Source organism: Octopus bimaculoides, chromosome 16 (assembly GCF_046866305.1).
Source record: "Octopus bimaculoides isolate indiv1 chromosome 16, ASM4686630v1, whole genome shotgun sequence".
Classification (NCBI taxonomy): Eukaryota; Metazoa; Mollusca; class Cephalopoda; order Octopoda; family Octopodidae; genus Octopus; species Octopus bimaculoides.
Window position 1 is genome coordinate 9,896,510 of NC_142943.1, and position 21,875 is coordinate 9,918,384.

The 21,875-nt window shown below is 36.7% G+C and overlaps 1 protein-coding gene across 5 annotated transcripts in view; it reads right to left on the reverse strand.

Annotated features, from left to right (window-relative positions):
* Positions 1-21,875, reverse strand: part of LOC106881175 (unconventional myosin-XV) — a 329,895-nt gene that overhangs the window by 34,594 nt on the left and 273,426 nt on the right. For all 5 annotated transcript variants that reach the window (XM_089364116.1, XM_052973941.2, XM_052973940.2 and 2 more), the window contains 10 exons: positions 19,533-19,812; positions 13,542-14,221; positions 10,836-10,980; positions 9,790-9,980; positions 8,211-8,346; positions 6,419-6,540; positions 5,429-5,544; positions 5,025-5,115; positions 3,069-3,119; positions 1,709-1,823 (listed from right to left, as the gene is read on the reverse strand). In XM_089364116.1, the coding sequence (XP_089220242.1) occupies positions 1,709-1,823; positions 3,069-3,119; positions 5,025-5,115; positions 5,429-5,544; positions 6,419-6,540; positions 8,211-8,346; positions 9,790-9,980; positions 10,836-10,980; positions 13,542-14,221; positions 19,533-19,812 (1,927 nt within the window). The remainder of the gene's footprint in view (positions 1-1,708; positions 1,824-3,068; positions 3,120-5,024; positions 5,116-5,428; positions 5,545-6,418; positions 6,541-8,210; positions 8,347-9,789; positions 9,981-10,835; positions 10,981-13,541; positions 14,222-19,532; positions 19,813-21,875) is intronic.

Consider the following 21,875-nt stretch of genomic DNA (forward strand, 5'->3'; position numbering starts at 1 on the left):
ATTCCTTGCTCACTCAGCGCTAGGGATCCTGTCATTCATTATTCCTTGCTCTGCTAATGTTACAAGTTAAAAGCTTAACTACAATTCACAGCATATAGTAAAAAAGAAGGGGAAAAAAAAGAGTTAATGGAAACAGTCTTTTCAAACATTCAAATATGAGAGAAATTAATTAATTATGATGGTGATGTCAAAAATTAGATAGCAATTTTCAGGTGCAATGAATAAATCAATGTATAACAGATATGATTTTGAAGCTAGGTGTAATGTGGAAACATAATCACTCAAACTCAGTTATATGAAACATTGTTGTCTACATAGACCAGACCAGGTGTGAGGGAACCTTTTTCATAGCAGTACAATTATATAAAGAATGTATGGAAGGGTCAGGAAAATTGGCTGATAGAAATAATAAATCTATAATTTTACTAAATTCATAAGTATCAAAATTACACTAAATTAATTGAGGATTAAGTAACTACATGATTCATAATCATTTCCTCATTTACATATCATCATCCTCACTTAATGTCCATCTTCTGTGCTGGCATGGGTTGGGTGGTTTGACAGGAGTTGGCCCGGCAGAAAATTGCACCAGACTTCTGTTTCTGTTTTAGCACAGTTTTTATGGCTGGATACCCTTCCTAACACCAACCACCTACCCAGCAGCGTGGACTATATACATACACACACACATTTATATATATATATATATATATACATAGGAAAGTGAAAAAAAGCCAGAATGCTGAACTGGAAGCATAATTTATATATATATATATATATATATATGTACACACACACCAGAGTAAGCGCATAAATGTGAAAATGTATTGTGACCTTTAAATAAATAACATTTATCTCTCAGCAGATGGAGTACTTTTTTTGTTGAATTTTCTATCATGGATCAGTATGTTATATATATATATTTTATACATATACCATACACATACACACGTGCGTGTGTATGTAGATTGTTTGAAGTGGTGTACAGATTTTATATATTAAGAAAAACGAGTTAGTCAGAATTTTGGGTAACTATTTATTTAGTGCTTTCATCTCATTTCAGATAAATCATCAGGAATGATATCTTTACAGAAAATTCATACCTTTTATATATATGTGAGGTAGTTGGAAAAAATCTGGAGTTGAATGGGGAAGAGAATGTTCTTTTGTTATTTTGAATCTATAAGCGTATGTGTGTGTGTGTATGTATATATATATATATATATATATATATATATATATATATATATATATATTTATACCGGAGTAAGCACATAAAATGTGCAACAAGGTAGAAAAAAGAGTACTCAAATACCAGAGGTAGGGTAATATGCTTTATTTAAAAGCAGCAGAAATATAACAAATGACTGTTACTCGGAGTTTCACATTCCCGTTCATCAGACAAATGTCTGATGAACGGGAACATGAAACTCTGAGTAACAGTCATTTGTTATATTTCTGCTGCTTTTAAATGAAGTATATATATATATATGTGCGTGTGTGTAATGCACTGAATCTAGTGCTGATTTGTATTGATAAAATAGTAGGTCTAAAACGTTTGTTAAGTGAAATAAATTATCTTGCTATGAGGTAAAAGACAAGTCTGGTATTTTGGGCAGAATGTTTTGTTGGAGAGAGATTCATAAAATATTTACTGAGTAAGATAACCCATCCCCTTGATTGATGTTAAACATTGAAAACTAACCTTCATCAAGTGTCTCACCAGCATCCATCAATTTGATGACATCTTTACCTTTAAAGGACAACAGGGTCGGTTGATCAACAATGTAGTCTTTTAACGCAAAGGCAAACTTGCTACCCTGAAAAGAAAATAGAAATAGTGGAGACAAGTCTTTAAGTGTTATCATCCTGTATTTAACACGAAGAAACATTATGCACACGATCAAAGACATGTATGTATAGATCATACACATATACTAGCACAAATATATATCTTTATAGATACAGGGGTAATATATATACATATACTATGTATTGTAAAATGGGTTACATATTCAGTTATCTTTGGTACTGGCCTTCTGTCAGCTACAACCACAAGTGTTCAATTTGAACTGATCAATGGAACAGCCAGCTTGTGAAATTAAAGTGCAAGTGGCTGAGTGCTCCACAGACATGTGAAGCCTTAACGTAGTTCTCAGGTAGATCCAGTGTGACACAGAGTGTGACAAGGCTGACCTTTTTGAATTACCGGTTCGACTCATTTTTGCTAGCTGAGTGGACTGGAGCAATGTGAAACAAAGTGTCTTGCTCAAGGACACAATGCACCACTGGAAATTGAACTCACAATCTTACGATCATGAGCTGAACACCCCTAACAACTAATCCACATACCTTCATGATTACCTTTGAAATAATTAAAAATACACGCTGGAGTTGAAGTTTCCATATAACATTTATTACAATAAAAACCATTTCTTAACCCTTTTGTTACCATATTACTGTTGAGATGCTCCGTGTTTCTTTTAATCAGTTTTCAATATAACAAAGTGCCATGCAAATGACACCCGTGCCGGTAGCATGTAAAAGCACCCATTACACTCTCAGAGTGGTTGGCATTAGGAAGGGCATCCAGCTGTAGAAAACCATGCCAAATCAGACTGGAGTCTGGTGCAGCCTTCCAACATGCCAGCCCAGTCAAACTGTCCAACCCATACCAGCATGGACAACAGACGTTAAGTAATGATGATGAAAGAATTTAGTAAAATAACTTAGTCATCATTAAGCTAGTGTTAGGAACATAAATTGCGAGTAAGGTTTGGGGGAAGATTTTAATTCAGAACTTTTGGAAACCAGACATCTGTACTACAGAGCCAGAGGTGGGTTCAGCCGGATTGGTATCAAAAGGGTTAAAGGTGAGAAACAGACCGTATAAGGAGGCTGGGACACTCCTGTATTCTGGGAAAAGTTACATGAATCTCGGAGGCATTCTTGCCAGATCATTCGTTGAACCTAAAACGCATACAGCATGGGAGACACACAAAGACTGTCACCTTCATTTAAGCATGTCCACTCAAAGAAAGAATGTTCCTGGAGCTTACACTTACCCCTTCATTTTCGTGGCTGTAGTCATCAATCATTGTTTTTAATTCTTGATCCTGAAATATCAACACATGAAATGAAAGGTGTTTGTTTATTAAAGACAACAAAGAGAGGAAGCGAGACATCACCTGAGGTTAGCACTGCTATTGGATAATATGTTCAGTAGTTTCATAAATGGATTCATTATTAAACCTAAACATGTCAGGCCATGGAGAAATATTACCATCTTTGGAAGCAAACATAAAGAATCTGCTTCAGTAAATTCCATCTGACCCATGCAAGCATGGAAAAGGAGGCATTAAGATAATGATGAGGTAGTGTGGTTAGACGTTTGCTTCCCAACCACATGGTTCTGGGTTCATTCCCACTGCATGGCAGCTTCAGCAAGTGTCTTCTACTATAGCCTTGGGCTAACCAAAGCCTTATGAGTGGATTTGATAGATAGAAACTGAAAGATGTCTGTCATATATATATGTTTGCATGTATGTATCTGTGTTTGTCCCTACCATCACTTGACAATCAATGTTGGTGCATTTACAGCCCTGTAACTTAGTAGTTCAGCAAAAGAGACTGGTAGAATAAGTACTAGGCTTACAACGAATAAGTTCTGTGGTCGATTTGCTCAACTAAAACTGGTGCTCCAGCATGGCTACAGTCAAATGACTGAAACAAGTAAAAGAATATATATACTCACACATACGTGTGTGTGTGTGTGTGTGTGTGTTATAATTCATTTGGAAGATTATCAAGAATTTGCAACAAATTAGTAAAATAACTGACTTTGTCATTCTTAAGCTGCTGTTTGGAACTTTGCTTAATAGATTCTTACATAAATAAGTCTGTGTGTGTGTGTGTGTGTGTGTGTTTATGATGCAGTTTACTGGTTTTGTGTCAAAAAGCTAATTTAGTTATCCAACAAACACAGATTAATAAAATAAATACCAGACTGATGTAAATACTGGGATTGATATGGCTGACTAAGCCACTGACGGTAGTGCTCCAGCATGGCCACAATTCCATGGTTAAATACCAATTAACAATAAAAAGTGTATGACAACAAAATTAACAGTGTGTGATATTAGTACCATTTCGAAAGACCAGTGTGACATTCAATACCAGTAAGTTTAACAATAAAATGGTGTGGGTAATTTATCAATGTTAAGTATATGGGTTGTAAACACACCAACAAAGCATCTACCTAGTTGATAGATCTGCTAGAAATAGCAGCTGAGTTTCTCTCAGATCTTAAAAAGAGATGAAATGACACAATAGCCAAAATAGTCCTCGATTATATGAAGAGGTGGGCTGATTATGGTGAGGTTGTTTTTAATCACAGGTTTGTCTTGAAGAGTAGGGTGGAGAAAAGCCACCGTCACCACCAAGTCAAGTGAATATTGATGTAGATGCCAGAAACATGATGTCATGTCAACCGAGTTTATTTTGGCAATAGTAACACTGTAGCGTTAGCAATGAGACTGCACAGATTAAAAATTAAACAAAACATTAACAACATGACCTAACAGCAGCAACACTTGGTGGTTATTAGAAATAAGGTTATCAATAAAACTAATTATTGTTAAAAAATTAATAATTGACTATCATTACATCATTGCAACTTAATTAACACATTGATTTTAATTAACTCTTTCATTACCATATTTCTATTGAAATACATTGCTTGCTTTCCTTTTTTTTTTTTTTTTTTTCTGAATTCGTTTGGAAGATAATCAAGAATTTGGAACAAATTAGTAAAATAACTTTGCCATTATTTATCTACTTTTTGGAACATTGCAAAAGAAGTGGGTTGCATAAATTTACTATTCAAATAAAAATTTAGATAAGAAGTTTTAGTATCCTAGAACCAGAGGTAATCTTAGATGAGTTGTTATCAAAACGGTACATATATCACAGAAGCACTGCACAATAAACAGGAGGGGGAAAAGGAAAAAAACAACACCTACCCATTTGGTATAAAGGAGAATGCCTTTCTGACGCAATGTCAACTGAAGAATGTTATTGGAACGAAGTACAACTTCCACAATATCTTCAAACCTACAAATAATCAAGACACAACACTGAATCCATCTCATAGAATTGATTAAGGCTTTAGATGGAGCCACCATAACTAGTTTGACCCCTTTACAGTTTCTTAATATGGTGAATGACTTTAGTCCCCTGCCCCACTGTGATTCAGGTTTGTGCCCTGCTGGGTGTGTGAGATTAACCTCATTGGCTAATCTCATATATCCTGCATAAAAATTAGATAAGAAAGCAAGACATTGTGATCCATAAATGTTATCTTCAGTTTCCAATCAATAAATTATCTTTTTATATAAATCTAATGAGTTTTTGAAAAATTACTTACTTAAAGGCTTCGACAACGCTCAGCTGGTCATCTAGGAATGACTGTTCTCGAGCAACCATATAAACTCCACTGTGACTTACTCCAATGTACTTCACACTTGAATAGCTACCAGGGCACTGTAAAAAAATGAAGCAAGTATAGTTATTAGTTTAACGGTTATTTTAGATATAATTTTTTTAAATTTAAAATTTTTTTTTTGCTATTGTCTCAATCTGAAGTGAGATTGATGCAATTGATGTTCCTCTTAATGTTTTTATTATATTTCTTTTGAAATGCACAGCTTTGTTTCAAATAATTTTGAAAATAACAAACAGTTTATTATAATAATTTTGTTCTTATTAAGCTTGTGTTTGAAAAATAATTTAGCATGAAATTATGATGGAAGACTTTAACCCATAAAGTGCTGGGATTTGCACTTACATAGCTAGGACTGCTGAGCACAAGAGGGTTACTCATTTTTGCCAGCTGAGGGGACTGGAGCAACATGAAATGAAGTGCTTTGCTCAAGAATACAACACATCACCCAGTCAAGGAATCGAAACCACAATCTTATGACTAAGAGTAACCCTGTGATGGATTTCCATCCTGTCCAGGTGGAGAATATTTACACCATAAAACCAGAAAACCAGCCATTATGAATCGGTGTAATTTGAAATGGTAGCTTTACCTTTTGTTTTTACCTTCATAGATATTCGGCCTCTAAAAAATTCTATTGTATTTTTACGATTAAATATTGCTAGGAACTGTATAAAAAAAGTTTTTTTTATCATTTTATGTATTATAAAAATATAACCAATTTATTGGAGATAAATTTTCACTACAAAATCTTTTATGGGTCTCCAATGCCATACAGACCATCAAGGGCCATATAGACACTGGTTGAAAACCACTGATTTACAATAACATTGTTAACCTATTAAAATTTAAAACATATCTCTATTCTTTGTGAGAACGTCTTCAGTATAACAACATCTAGTTGGTTCTACATACCGCTGCAGGGTAGAGCCTGCAGAAATAAGTTGGCCATTCTTTAGCTGTATCCACAATGATTCTCTTCAATTGCTCTCGTAATGATAGTGTCAGGAAATTTCTTTGAGTCACGCCATGGCTTTCTGAAAGTATTAAATAAAACAGAATGATTTTATTGACAGTGAGAGGATGTCAAAATCAAAATAATTTGTCAGAACAAGGCATTTACTGTCTGTTTTCAATATCTCAAATTTCTCTATGCACAGGCATGGCTGTGTGGTTAAGAAGCTTGCTTTGCAGTCACATAGATTTGGGATCAGTCTCACTGTACAGCTCCTTGAGCAAGTGTCTTCTATTATGGCCTGAAGTTGACCAATTCTTTGTGAGTGAATTTGATAGACAGAAACTGTTTGGAAACCCATCACATATATATATATGTGTGTGTATGGCTTTGTGTTTGTCCCTGTCATTGCTTGAGAACTGGTGTTGGTTTGTTTACGTCCTTGTGACTTGGTGGTTCAGCAAAAAAAAACTGACAGAATAAGTAACAAACTTTAAAAAAAAAAGTATTGAGGTCAATTTGTCCGACTGAATTCTACAAAATAGTGTTCCAGCATAGCCACAATCCAATGACTTGAGACATGCAAAAGATAAGAAATATCCCCCTTTTAGTACTTCATGTTAAGGCTATGGAAATGAGGAACCAATGTCTGTTACTTAAGAGAAATCTCACAGATCTGCATAATTAAAATTGGTGAGGAATTATTGAAGAGAACTAGAAGTATTGTACATTATAGCTTGGCAGGGACACAGTTGAAGAGAGGCAGGAAATTCTACAATAATGGTCTGGCAATGAAGACATATGTTTCATGGTGTTGCTGCTGTTTAGGCTCTGTTCAGCCCTAATCAAGCAGAACTATAATCAAAGACATTCCAACCATGACTATCCAAATTTTTACAGTCAAAATGTCATAATTAGGACTATATACACTTCCTGTTTTTGTAAGACAGTAGCTTGTAATCCGAGGGAAATTTGGCTGCTATTTCTAGCATATTTGGTGTATTATGATGTGAATTTGACAAAACAGAGGATGAATACAATTAATTTTTGACTGAAGATAGGACAACTTTGTTTTTGCTTTTTTTCTTTTCAAAGGCTCAGTCAGAGGGAGAAAAAAGGGCTGTACTTAGACCCCCTTTTTCTTAAGGTTTCCATGAAAATGGGAGAAACTTATTTTCTCAAAAGAGATCTGGCCTAAAGGTTTACAACAGACTGTTCATGGCATCCAATGGCCTTGTGGTGGGTATTAAATCCAGACAATGGATGAGATTTATTCTTCAAGAATATAAAGAGTCTTCCAACAGACTCTCACATTATTTCTGTCTATCATGTGTCACTGACAAAGTTTTGGTTGAACCCTATGCCTATAATAGAGCCCATATGCCTATAATAAGAGGCACTTGTCCAAGGTGCCATGCTGTAGAAATGAACGCCAAACTTCTGAGATGATAGTGGATTTCTTATTAACAACATTATCCTACATGGGAAGTATTTTTGTGTGTTTTCATTGGGGTGAACTCAGTGCTACAACCAGAGGCAGCCCTTGGTTTTGTCCCAGAGCCATCTCAGCAGACTCGTGGAGGCCCTGGGCAACTACCCAGTGTGCCATGCCTGAAGATGGCATTGTTTTGTCCCCACCTCCACACCAGCTTATATAGCAGAATGAAAAGTGCTGCCATCTTGAAAGCATCACCTGGGGTGGACTGTTCCACTCTTACTAGCTACAGACTGCTGGGTGCACTTAATACTCACCTAATAAACTGCGCATCTTTACACGTTGGTCTTTGTTAATGCGGATGCAGCCTGCATTAAAGACATCTCTTGCCACTTGACAAAATACAAGGTTTAAAATTGCTGCATAATCCAACTTTTCTCTGGGAGAAAATACCTATAATAAAAGATTAATAGAAATACTTGTAATTAATTGAGTAGAGTTACAGGACAGTGGATTGGGAAAAAAATCATGAGAACATTGGCTGAAATGCAGTGTGGTATTCCTTCTGGCTTTTTATGTTTCCAAGTTCAAATCTTGCTGAGGTCAATGTTGCTTTTCATCCATTTGGACTCAATGGTATGAGGTAATCTTCTTAAACTGCTGGCCTTGTGCCCAAATTAGAAACAATTAACTTGAGTTATGTTAATTTGTTTGTTGAAGTTATACACAAAATGTCACAGACTCTCATTAGATTCATTAATCCAGGTTGGCTTTGGCTGATGAGACACAACAAAGTTGAAATTTTCTTCCATAACAAGTCAACTCTGAAGAGTGCCGGGTTACATAATCGGGCCGTTATCTGACATCCTGTGGAATCCCTCAGTGTGAAACCAACTGGTAAGATTGGTGTAATGGATATATAATAATGTACTCTTCGATTAGTGTGTGTATGTATATATATACATACTTTTGTGCCTTTTCCAACTTTATTGACTTTTTTAACCATAATTTTTGATTTGTATGGACTCTTAAACCCCTTTTCATATATATATATATATATATGCACACACGCACACACACACACACACACATAGATACATGTATGTGTCAGGATGTCTCCTTGTCTTAACATGGCATGAAAGTTATAAATGAATGTCAACATCATGCAAGAGATGTCCTTCATTTCCAATCTTCTGTAAGACATGGCTGGCCATGTTTCACATGTATTCCTTCCCCATGGATGGGTGAGGGTTGGTAACAGGAAGGGTTCTGACCATAAAACTTTTTGCCTCAACAAATTTTGTCTGACCCATGCATGCATAATAAAGTGAATGCTAACAAAGAAACAAAATATATAAGTAGACATGAAATTCATCATCCATGCATCTGCTGTCCATTTTCCTGTGTTTATATTGTCAAAATTATTAAGTTTTTTAGTCTTCAGATTAATCCATATGGATCGAGCAAAGTTGTTGTTGTTTGATCTACAGTTATAACAATGCATGAGTCAACTACAAATGACCTTTGAATATTGGTGTCACTGCACAGAGAAAAAAAAACATGGCCTACAGGCGAAATAACTCTTGTTAAACTGGTTTCATTTTCTTTGATGGAAAAGAAGTAGATTTTCCATCTTGTTTTGTTTATAATATTATAACATCATATTCTCTGACTGATAGAGTCTTCCCTGCTACATCTTCTCCATGTCAAGATATATTAGTTTTAGCTAATTAAATCAAATAAGTTTTAAGTTTTGCTTAAATGATGTTTTCTCATTTTGAAAGCCCTCTTCTCACTTTGAAGTGCAATGTGCTAGCTTAAAATTACAAATACTGATGTTTCTTCAGATTCTGATATTGGAATGAATAAATAAACACTCTAAGCAAAATATCTTACTTCTTTCCTCAAGCGTAGGGTGCAAGGTATGTCCTGGTAGGTAAGAAAGAGTTCTTTGACTTGAGGATAAAGTTTGGTCTTGGCATTCTCCAAGGCAGTTGTATCCATCACTTCAGACATCATTGATTCAGTTGTAAGGGAAGAAGTTGATGGTAATGGAGGTGCTTTTGGGATTTCATTGTAATCTGTATCTAAAATGAAACAGAAATAACAATTATCAAACATCTAAAGTTTTCTACGAAACTTTATTAATGCAACAGAATGTAGGCAAACTCTTTATTCTGAGCAGAATTTCCATTCGAATAAGAATTATAGTTTAGCAATTGAAGTGCAACATCAATTTTTCTGGAATCTTTGCTTCCAAAGCCCTTCCAGGTTACTGATTTTTCCAAACCAAGGGCAGTCACCTCTAGTTAATACACTCTAAATTAAACAAATATTAAATATTCTATTTTGTGTCCAACTTGGTCAGATCCAGCCTCTCACACCTAGCCTACAATGTCATTCTAAACATAAACAGCTCATCATTGAAGTCTTGAACGTATAAGATAATGAACGATTAATTTGCATGGCTTAGTGATTGGAGCATCGTGCTCACAATCATGAGGGAGTTAGTTCAATTTCCAGACCAGGCAGTATGTTGTGCTCTTGAGCAAGATGCTTTATTTCACATTGCTCCTGTTCACTGAGCTGTAGTAATGAGTTGTGATGTCACTGGTGCTAAGCTGTACCAGCCTTTACTTTTCCCTTGGATAACATTGGTGGCATAGAACGGAAGGTTGGTATGCATGGGCAGTTGCTGGACTTGTGCCTCGGAGGGGAAACTTTCTAGGTGCAATGCTATGGTCATTCAAGACCGAAGGGGGTTTTACCCTCTAATTTAAAACAATGTGAATAAATTAACATTATATTTGATAGAATAATCCAAATGCTAAAGAGTGATACTTGATATTTTTTGCTGTTATGTCTTGTCACTAAAACAAGGGCAAAAGTGGCAGTTTTGAAAAGAAGAGATGGAAACAATGGCTACAAAAGGGAATACTTACATTGTACAGCTTCTGTTGTTGTTTCTACTTCAGTGTCATCATAAGTTGCTGAGTTATCTGTTTGAACAACAGCGGCTGATAGTTTCTTCTCAAGCATCCGCATTGTGGCCAGGTGAGGTGTGTTAGCCAGAGATTGTGACATTTTCTGCGTACAAGGATGGTGAAGTTAGAAAACAATACAGAAGACATGGATTACAACAATGGTTATTTAAAATCAAATGAAATCAATAAAGTGATTACAACAGGGGAGGAGAAAGGAGATTTGGGTTCTGTCTGTTCAGAAGAGCAGTGACTCTGAATAAAAACAGCTTCAAAGTAGGATAATCTTTAGTCCTGCTTTAGCATGATCGTAGTGCTGATGACGGGATCAGCTGCACCAAGTCCATAGTGTAAAGTCATAGAGAATAGGAGAGGCATCCAAGCGGCCCATAACAATCATAATAATTCTTTCTACTGTAGGCACAAGGCTTGAAGTATGGGAGAGAGGGTTAGTCGATTACATCGACCCCAGCACTCAACTGGTACTTATTTTATCGACCCTGAAAGGGTTGAAAGGCAAAGTCAACCCCAGTGGAACTGGAACTCAAAATGTAAAGATGGATAAAACATTGCAAGGCATTTCGCCCAGCATACTGATGATTCTGCCAGCTCACCACATGATGATGATGATGGTGATGAAGAAGAAGAAGAAGAAGTAGTAGTAGTAGTAGTAGTAGTAGTAGTAGTAGTAGTAGTAGTAGGGATAGAAAAGACAGGGAAGCACTTTGCAAACTGTCGAGAAGAGCAGTCTGTCTGAATGATAACTCTTGAGTTTCAGTGGCACAATAAAATGCATCATTAGTCTATGTGCTAAGATGGTTGATTATAAAAAATATATAGCTACAAAAACCATGAATCACATAAAAAAAACATGGCATAAACTACATAAAAAATATTGGCATTTTTCTCTACTACTATAAATGCCAGATTATGAAAGATTATAACATATAGCAAAACATTGCTGAAACAGGCCCCATTCCAGCATTGAAACATAGACATGTGATGATGATAATGATGGGGGTGGGGAAAGAAGTTAAAATAACAGTGAGGAGGTTTGGTGTGTCAAAATAATACAAATAAAATGTCATTAGCCTCAAGAGAAAAGTTAAGAAGTTGGCAGCATGGTTTAATGATAACAAACTTTAACCTCTTTCAGTTGCTAAGTCTTGACTTAGATGTGTTAAAATTTGCAAGACACGCAAACAGGATTTGAGTTCACAGTAAGAACATGGATAATCTTTTGGATTCCTTGTATCACCTGAAGAGTGCTGATGACGGGATCTGTCAAAGTGAATCAGTAGCTTCGAAGGAATAAATAGACTCTGCTATGTGCAGCACAACTCTCCCAGGTGTACAGCCATAGCCACACATACACACACACACACACACACACACACACACACACATTTGAAAGTTGAAACTTTAGAGGGAGTTACTGTGACAAGTGGCAAACACATAATTCAATGGAAGTTCTTTAGGTTTTAGGAACAAATATTTACACATTTATTACCAAATATTCAACACAATAAGCACAGGCATGACTGTGTGGTAAGAAATTTGCTTCCCAGCCACATAGTTCCGGGTTCAGTCCCATTGTGTGGTACCTTGAGCAAATGTCTTCTGTTATAGCCTCAGACTGACCAAAGCTTTCTGAATGGCTTCGGTAAACAGAAAATGGAAAAAGCCCATAGTGTATGCATGTGTGTCTGTCTGTCTGTCTGTTTCTCTGTCTTTGTGTCTGTGTTTGTCCCCCACACCACTTCACAACCAGTGTTAGTGTGTTTACATCCCTGTAACTTAGTGGTTCAGCAAAGAGACCAATAGCATAAGTTCTAGGCTTAAAAGAAAGAATCAGTAGTAGGGCTGATACATTCAACTAGAAATTCTTCAAGGCTGGGCCCCAACATGGCTGCAGACTAATGATTAAAACAAATAAAAGTTGAAAGCTCACTCAGTTGGCATTATCTGTGTATGTGTGTGAGTCTGTGCATGTGTATTTGTTGGCAGATTATGGATTAAGATCTCATAAACTGGTTCATTAATGGTATTATTTCAGAAAAATAGAGATCAATAAAATAAGTGTCGGACAAAGTATGGCGCTGAGATAATTGCCTAAGAAACCACTAGTTATGGCTAGGCAGCAGTCTAATGACTGAAGCTTGAAAAAGAAAAGAGGATAATAAAAGAGGATAATAATTGGTCTCTTTGCCAAACCACAAAGTTCCAACAGCTGTTGATGTACAGAGCTAATTAAAAGTTAGCCGTCTTGATTGTTACTTGTAGAGTTGAAACAACTACAAGTGGGAGGTTTTGGTTAGAAATTGCTTGGATAATCTCAGCTGACTGAAGTTGTTCAATCCATCTTATTAGATATGTGACATCTTAATTTATGGGGTAGATGTAGTGGAGTGAAGACAAGTAGTGGTGGTGGTGGTGGTGGTGGTAAATGAGGGAAAAATTAAGACAAAAAAGAGAAAGAAGTAAATGAAGAAAAAGAAGATGAAGAACAGGAGGAAAAAGAAGGTAATGAAAGAAGGAGGAGGTGAAGAAGAAGAAAAAGGCAAAGATGAAAAATGAAAAGAAAATTACAAAGAAAATGATGACATAGAAGGAGGAAGAAAAGGAAAAGAAGACAAAAACCCAAAGTAAGTTGAAGAAAATTCTTACCCTGTCTTTTTTAAGAGTGGTTTGGTTTCCCTCATCTTTGCTTTCTTTTGGCGGTGGTTGCCATTTCTTCTTTCCCCCTCCAATTTTTTTGTTGAACTCATTGGCAAGATTTTCATCAATCTCCAGCTTACCCACTTCAACAGTTTGTTTCTTGTACTCCTGGGCCGGTGGTGGCCATACCACTTTGCCAACGCGGACATGACGAACGGTTCCTTTGATGTCGGGAAATATCCCCGGAATGTTTTCCTCGGCAAAAATATCCTCTAGCGGTTGTGGTGGAGGAGGAGAAGGAGGAGGAGGGTGTACTTGTTGTTGTCGCTGCTGTTGTTGTTGTTGTGGTGGTGGTGGTGGTGGTGATTGTCGTTCTACTGCAAAGGAAACATTGTTATGTTGTGTGCTCAGTAACGATGTTTCTGCAGGATTCACTACGTGCCCATTGACAGTTACCTCTTCTGATGTCTGTCGATGAACTGGGACTGATTTTGAGCTGACAAAGCTGTTTGTCTTTTTGACATTGTTGCTGGAGTTTTCCTTCATTTTTGTCACAAATGGTTTTACTTTATCAGAAGAAGACAAGAATTCTCTTCCAGCATCATCCTCATCTTCCTCGGTACTTCCGGCAGAGCCGTTACTTATAAATGATGAGTGTCTTCCTTTAGGTGACTTTATGATGTAAGATGCTGAAATTTAAAAGAGCAGAATAGAATGAAATGAAATGAAAAATAAGCAAGTTATTTATAATCCTTTCTACTATAGGCATAACGCCTGAAATTTTGGGGGTTGATACATCGATTATATCGACCCCAGTATCCAACTGGTACTTATTTCATTGACCCTGGTGGAATTTGAACTCAGAATATAAAGATGGATGAAGTGCTGCTAAGCATTTTGTCTGGCATGCTAACGATTCTGCCAGCTCACTGCCTTAAGCAAGTTAGATATAATATAAGTCCTTAATTATTACCTTCGCCTTAGAAAAGGCGGAGGTATTGTTTTCAGTTGTGTTTGTTGCTTGTCCATGGACAAGATATCTCAAGAACCACAAGATGGATTCAGATGAAACTTTCAAGGATGTTTGGCCTCATGACCGACACAAACTGATTAGATTCCTGTTTTTTTTTACTTAATTTTTGAGAGTGGTGGGGTTATTTTTAGTATTCTCGTTTGTGTCAGCAGTCAAGTTTATTTCAGATATTCTCATTTTAAAAATCATCTCTGGCTAATCGTTGAGAGAAGGTTGGTGTTGCCTTGGCAGGGGTTTGCGCTCTCTGAGTGCTCTTGTTATTAGATTTTGGCTTTGCTTTAATTTACACAAGTTGCATCCATGTCTCAACCACAGATATCAATGGACAAGAATTTTCATCTGAAGAGGCAAACAGGTAACAAGTCATACAATAAAAAAAATAACTAATGTATGTTTGTGTGTTCATAAAAGTTTAGCAAAATATCAGAATCATTATCACACTGGACAAAATGCTTTGTGGCAATTCATCTGGTTCTTTATGTTCTGTGTTCAAATTCTGCTGAGGTCAACTTTCCCTTTCATTCTTTTGGGGGTAAATAAAACAAATGCCAGTTGAGCACTGGGTTTGAAGTAATCAGCAAGCCCCTACTAACATAAATTTCAGGCCTTGTGCCTATAGTTGAAACTAGAAAGACTGCAAGCTGGCAGAGTTGTTAGTACACTGGACAAAATACTTTGCTGCGTTTCCTCCAGGTCTATGTTATGAGCACAAATTTGGCCAAAGTTAACTTTGCTTTTCATCCTGAGAAGGTTGATAAAATAAGTACCAGTTGAGCACTGGGGGCCAATGTAATCAACTTGCCCCTCCTTCAAAAATTTCAGGCCTTGTGCTTATAACAGAAAGGATTATTATTATTATTATTATTATTATTATTATGTAGTAGTCTTATTTTTATCATGTACTTTCACTGCATTACCGAGCGCAGCTCTGTGTGCCTTGGGTATGTGCTGTGGTTTGCTGTGATGCTTTTATTTTTACTGTATTGAAAGTGTTTTACATAGGATGTCTGCAAGTGCCTAGTAGTGTTATTTTCTGTATATTAAATATACTTGTAAGTCCTGGTGTCTTTGTTATGTATTTGTCTGAATGGTTTTTTTTTATCATATTTAATGCACCTGCTATTATTATTACCAGCTCCAGTCAAACTGACTAACCCATGCCAGCATGGAAAGCAGGCATCAAATGATGATGATGATGTCACAGTTGCACATGTCTTTGCATTGACACTGCTAAGGCAGCAGTAATGTTTGTGTATGTCCTGTTGCTGTTGTTGTTGGCACTCCGTCGCTTACGACGTCAAGGGTTCCAGTCAATCCGATCAACAGAACAGCCTGCTCGTGAAATTAACGTGCAAGTGGCTGAGCACTCCACAGACACGTGTACCCTTAACGTAGTTCTCGGGGATATTCAGCGTGACACAGTGTAACAAGTCTGGCCCTTTGAATTACAGGCACAACAGAAACAGGAAGTAAGAGTGAGAGAAAGTTGTGGTGAAAGAGTACAGCAGGGTTCGCCACCATCCCCTGCCGGAGCCTCATGGAGCTTTTAGGTGTTTTCGCTCAATAAACACTCACAACGCCCGGTCTGGGAATCGAAACCGCGATCCTATGACCGCGAGTCCGCTGCCCTAACCACTGAGCCATTGCACCTCCATGTTATGTAGCACCAAGATTTCAACATGCAAGATCTAGTGCAATAAAATACCTCACAAATAAGGTTGAGCATCAGGAAGGGCACCTAGCTGCAGAACACAGTCTCAATAAGGCTTGTTTAATCTACACCAGTACAGAAAAAGTGAATGTATACAATACTGATGATGATGATGATGATTATAACTGCATACCAACACTGTTTCAGCTGTAAACAGGGTAGGTGGCCAGGAGGGATTGTCTATGTTCAGCTTGAGGAATGCAAGTAACTACAGCAATATCATTTATTGACTTGTGGGTGGGGCATAGTAATCTAGCTGGCTTATCTCATAGCAACATTGTATCCCTGTATGTTACAAACATAATATCTCATATAGAGGTGCAGGCATGGTTTGGTGGATACAGTATTTGCTTCATAACCCACATGGTTTCAGGTTCCAGCCCATTTTTTGGCACCATGGGCCGACCAGTGATTTATGAGTGAAATTTAGGAGTTACATATACTTTTTTTTTTAATAAGCTTGACTCAACTCCATATGACTTAAAATTTTGTGAGCATGTGGACATATCAAAATATTATTATTATTATTATTATTATTATTATTATTATTATTATTATTATTATCATTATTATTATTATTATTAATAGGGTGGCAGGCTGGCATAATCATAAGCATGCTAGATGATGCTTCACCATCTTCACATTTTGAGTTCAAATTTCGCCGAGGTCAACTTTGCCTTTTATCCTTTTGGGGGTCGATAAAATAAGTACCAGTTGAGTACTGGGGCTGATGTAACTGACTATCCCCCTTCCCCAAATCTCAGGCCTTGTGCCTCTAGCACAAAGGATTATTATTATTATAATTATTATTACTATTTATTATTATTATTATTATTATTAAGATGATGAGCAGGCTGAATCATTAGCATGCTGCGTGAAATGCTTTGGGGCATTGCATCCATCTTTACATTCCAAGTTCAAATGCTGCTGGGTTTGACCTTACTTTTCATCCCTCAAGGGTCAGTGAAATAAGCACCAGTTGAGCACTGGGGAACCTCATCCCTTGAAATTGCTAGCCTTGGGTCAAAATTTGAAATCCTTATTAAGGTGGTAAGCTAGCAGAATCATTAGCATGCTGGGCAAAATGGAACATTTCATTTGTCTTTACATTCAATGATTGCGAGTTTAAGAAGTTCACTTCCCAACCATGTGGTTCCAGGTTCAATATCACTATGAGGCATCTTGGGTAAGTGTCTTCTACTACAGTGCTGGTTGACAAATGAGTGAAATTGTAAGAAGGAAACTGTACAGAAGCCTGTTTTGTGTGTGCATGTCGGTGTGTATGTGTTGTCATCATTGGTTTAACATCTACTTTACTATACTTTCATGGATCAAAAAGAATTCATTGAGGCAGATTTCCTATGCATGGTTGCCCTTCTTGACACCAACCATCACCTACAATCCAAGTAAGGTTCATATTTCTCCATAGCTGAGAGAATGGAAGCAAGGGGCATTGATTCTATTGTAGTTAGTGACATTCAATTACAACCATTGAATGATGCCAAGACAAAGAGATGAAAGCACTCATACACATACAGCCATGCAAACACATACATGCAAGTGTGTATATACATATACATACATACATATACATACATACATACATATATATATATATATATTATATACACACACACACACACACATAGACATATAACTACACACACTATACATATATAACTACGATGAACCAAGGCTTTAGTTGATCTGGGGCTATAGAAGAAATTTGCCCAAGGTGCCATATGATGGGACAGAACTCAAAACCAAGTGTTTGGGATGCAAGCTTCTTCATGCACCCATACCTGTGTGTGTGTGTTGTTGATATCATAAAAATTTGATAAACTTTTGAGACAGCATAAAATAATTCTTTTGTCAGAACTTAGCTCTCAAGGTACATCACATAAAGCTATGAACAATAACAGAAAAATTGAATTGGAAAATCCCTTTAGGATAAAAAAAAAGTTGAAGGTTGCTTGCAGGACTTTTTCTATCCATAATGGTTTTTCAATCCAATATCTACATTCTATTATTTATAGCTTTATGCGTTGTGTCTCTGGATCCAATATTAAAAAAAAAAGGATTATCATACATATATGTATGTATACATGTATGTATCAACCATATACACTTAATGCATATGCTTTGTGTATTTGCCAGCAGACTGCAATTTGGCATGGTGAAGAATACATAGTCAAAGTGCCAGGTTAAAACATCTGAAAGTCATGGATAGGTGAGATAACACACTCCAAATCCCATCCAGTAGTGATGGACATCAACGTTTTGCCACTTTTGTGGCTTATCAACATTACACACCCAAACAGGATTGGAGATGACTCATATTGCCAGTCCACAACTTGTATGCATATAGCAGGAAAACTATGTGCGGGTATGCCATGACAATGCACACTCTAGAATAAATTCAAATATGGGACAGAAGCAGTGCTGGTGTAATAAACATTATCGTAATGTATATGCATTGTGTATTTGCCATTAGGCTGCAATTTGGCATTGTGGAGAATACTCTCTCAAAGCGGTGGATGTTAAAACATCTTACAGTTTTGGAAAGATGATATATCTAAACACGCATTGCTTGTCAAAATGCCTCTACAGATCATGTGGGGTATTGAAGCGGCACTTGAACAGTCATACTATTAGGAGGACAGAAAATGGAGCCAATGCTGAAATGAGACATTGCTGCAGTATAAGGGATCAGCATTTCAAATTCTTTACAAGGCTTAAAAATCATTTAAGGTCTCTTGCTGGGAATAAGCAATTAGAGATACAAGAGAAAAAGCTCTGCAAGAAGTAGACAGCCACCATATGTGTGTGTGTGAATATGTGCATGCTTGCATGTGTGTTTTTGTTTGTATCCTCATGTCTGCATTTACTACTTCTTCAATGTAGAGACATTGTTTATGTCTACTGTAAACAAAATGTCTGACAGCAATTAGCTGTGTGAAGGTAAAGATGAGAAATCAAATATTTTACTTGAAAAACAATTGTTGGCATCAAAAAGGGTATCCAGCCTCAAGATATTTCATCCAATCTATGACAGCATGGAAAATGTTGTCAACTTACTGTCATTTCTGTCAACTTGTTCATTACTGTCAACTGATATTGCTATCAACTTGTTTGTTGTCATCATTACTTTTACCATAACAACATGATAAAAACAATGATGACAATGAAGAATGATGACATCAAAAGGGAATTCCAGGTGAGAGAAGAATTGGAACAGCTTTCTGATTGTACTTACGCTGATCAAAAACACTTTTCTTTGCTGGTTTGGGAAACACTTTTGGTGGAACTTTAGAGACGTTGTTTGAATTGGTTACAATTGTTTCACTATTGGTGGTTGTTGAATTTAAGACGGTTGGATTCAGAAGCAGAGGAGTACTCTGTTGAAGTTGGTTCTGAAGCTGTGACAGTTGTTGTTGCTGTAGTGCTGCTTGATACAAAGCATTCTGCTGCTGCTGCTGCTGCTGCTGCTGCTGTAAGGCTGCCTGTACCAAATTCTGCTGTTGAGCTTGTTGCTGCTAAAAACAAATAGAATACATAACAGATTAAGAAAATATAGAAACATCAGAGCATTGCAAGAAGTTCTTACATAGTCACTTGTCTTTGGTCCTGAAACATTTAATTAATTAAACTAAAACATATTTTTACTCGTTATTAGTTTTAGAATAGTGTTACATTTAATTTATGGTGATGGTAATCAGGTTTTACAGTTTCATAATTCTAATTTCAGTACAAGGCCAGCAATTTTCAAGGAAGGTAGAAGTGGATTACATTGATACCAGTGCCTTTTTTTTCACATTTTCATAGCAGCATTTCTTATAAAGACACAAAGTCAAAGACATTTCTTGCTTTTTTACTTTTTACATGACTTAGAGGCAGAGCTGGTTCAAGGTGCTGGCAACTCAGGTAGCCACCCAGGATACCATGTAATAGGTGCACCATGGAGGCCATAACAAAGAAATTTCCACAAATATCAGCTTGTATATAACAAAGTTCAGCTTGCCCGAGGCACCAACAACCCTAGAGCCAACCTTGCTTGGAAGGGAAGGGCAGTGCTCATGACACTTTTCCAGGTCTTCATGGAGGAAGGATGGAAGGCTATTTTGAGATGGAAATCTAGGCTGAATGCTGGCCACACAATGTACTCCACTAAATGGATCCAAGGGCCCAATGTTCGTGTTAAACCAGGTAACAGAAGAAGTCTAACATATCTACAACCAACAATGGTCTCTCTAGCAGATTTGTACCAAATTTCACTGACGACTATATGTAGAAATCTCTTGCCAAAGATGCCACTCAGTGGACTCAAACTCCTAAACCAAAATATCTGTAATACAAACCTCCCAACTACACAGCAAAGTCTATGATCAATATATCTGCTTTTGAAGCACAAAACTAGAAATTATAATTAAATATAAATATCATTAACTGAGAAAGATATTTAAGAAAGAAGAGCCATGATAGTCACTACTAAAGGACAAAGCTTTCACATTAGTTAAATCAACCATAGTATATGGTTGACTTACCGAATGTTTAAGCTTTCTCCATTCACAATGACTATCATCAAAGTAGAGCAACGTGTAAGTTTTCTCCATTCACAATGACTATCAGCAAAGTAGAGCAACAAAACTCAGTACTATTTATCATTTACTCCTCTGTACTACTGTTTTATCTACTCAACCTGATATATTTTCATAATAGAAAAGCAGATTTAGAGGAAAAATAAGGACAATGACAAAGGATTTTGAAGATTATAGAAGAATTTAAAACTTTCCATGAGCACTTGCTGAGTCTATTGTGAGCATTATTTCATAAGACAGTACAGGTGTGTTTCAAGATATTATCAGTTTATATTGAGTGGTGCAGGTAACAAGCATAGAAGTTTAATTTGCTGTAATTGTTATATAATTCTGATAAAAAAATAACGGTGATAAGCTGGCAAATTGGTTGACTTGTTGAAGTGTTGAATAGAATGTTTTGCAGTATTTTCTTTTATTTTTAACACTCCGTACTACTCAAACGCAGATATAATACTCAGTATTCACTGTTCAACTACCCTGTTAAACCAACACACATCTCTACGGTAAACCAACACAGTCAAGCTAACACCTTCAACTACCCCTTTGACATTTCACTCAGTTCTTGTTTATTGTAATCGGTTAGTCCACCTTCAGTCACTTGGGGGTGTTCAGGATTCTCCCATAACAGTGCCTATGTGTACCTTTGACTTGACGTCGTGTCATAGTCGTTCATGATCATCTCCATCACGCAAACGATGTTGCTTATTTCCAGTCTTCGATGGTGAAATAATACCTTAACTTAGAAACAAGGGAAGTTTGGCAACAAGAAAGGCATCAGCCGTAGAAACAGCAGCAACTAACACTGACAATGATTTTAATTAAACTCAAAGCCACAAACTGTGATGTGGAGGAAATGTAACCGACAAAATCAACCCCAGTATTTAACTGGTACTGTTTTATCGAAGCTAGGAAGATGAAAGCAAAAATAACACAGCATACATTTTGTTTTAAAATAATTGATGTTTTTTAACCCCAGGTCAGTCCTGACCTCTAGCCGTTCC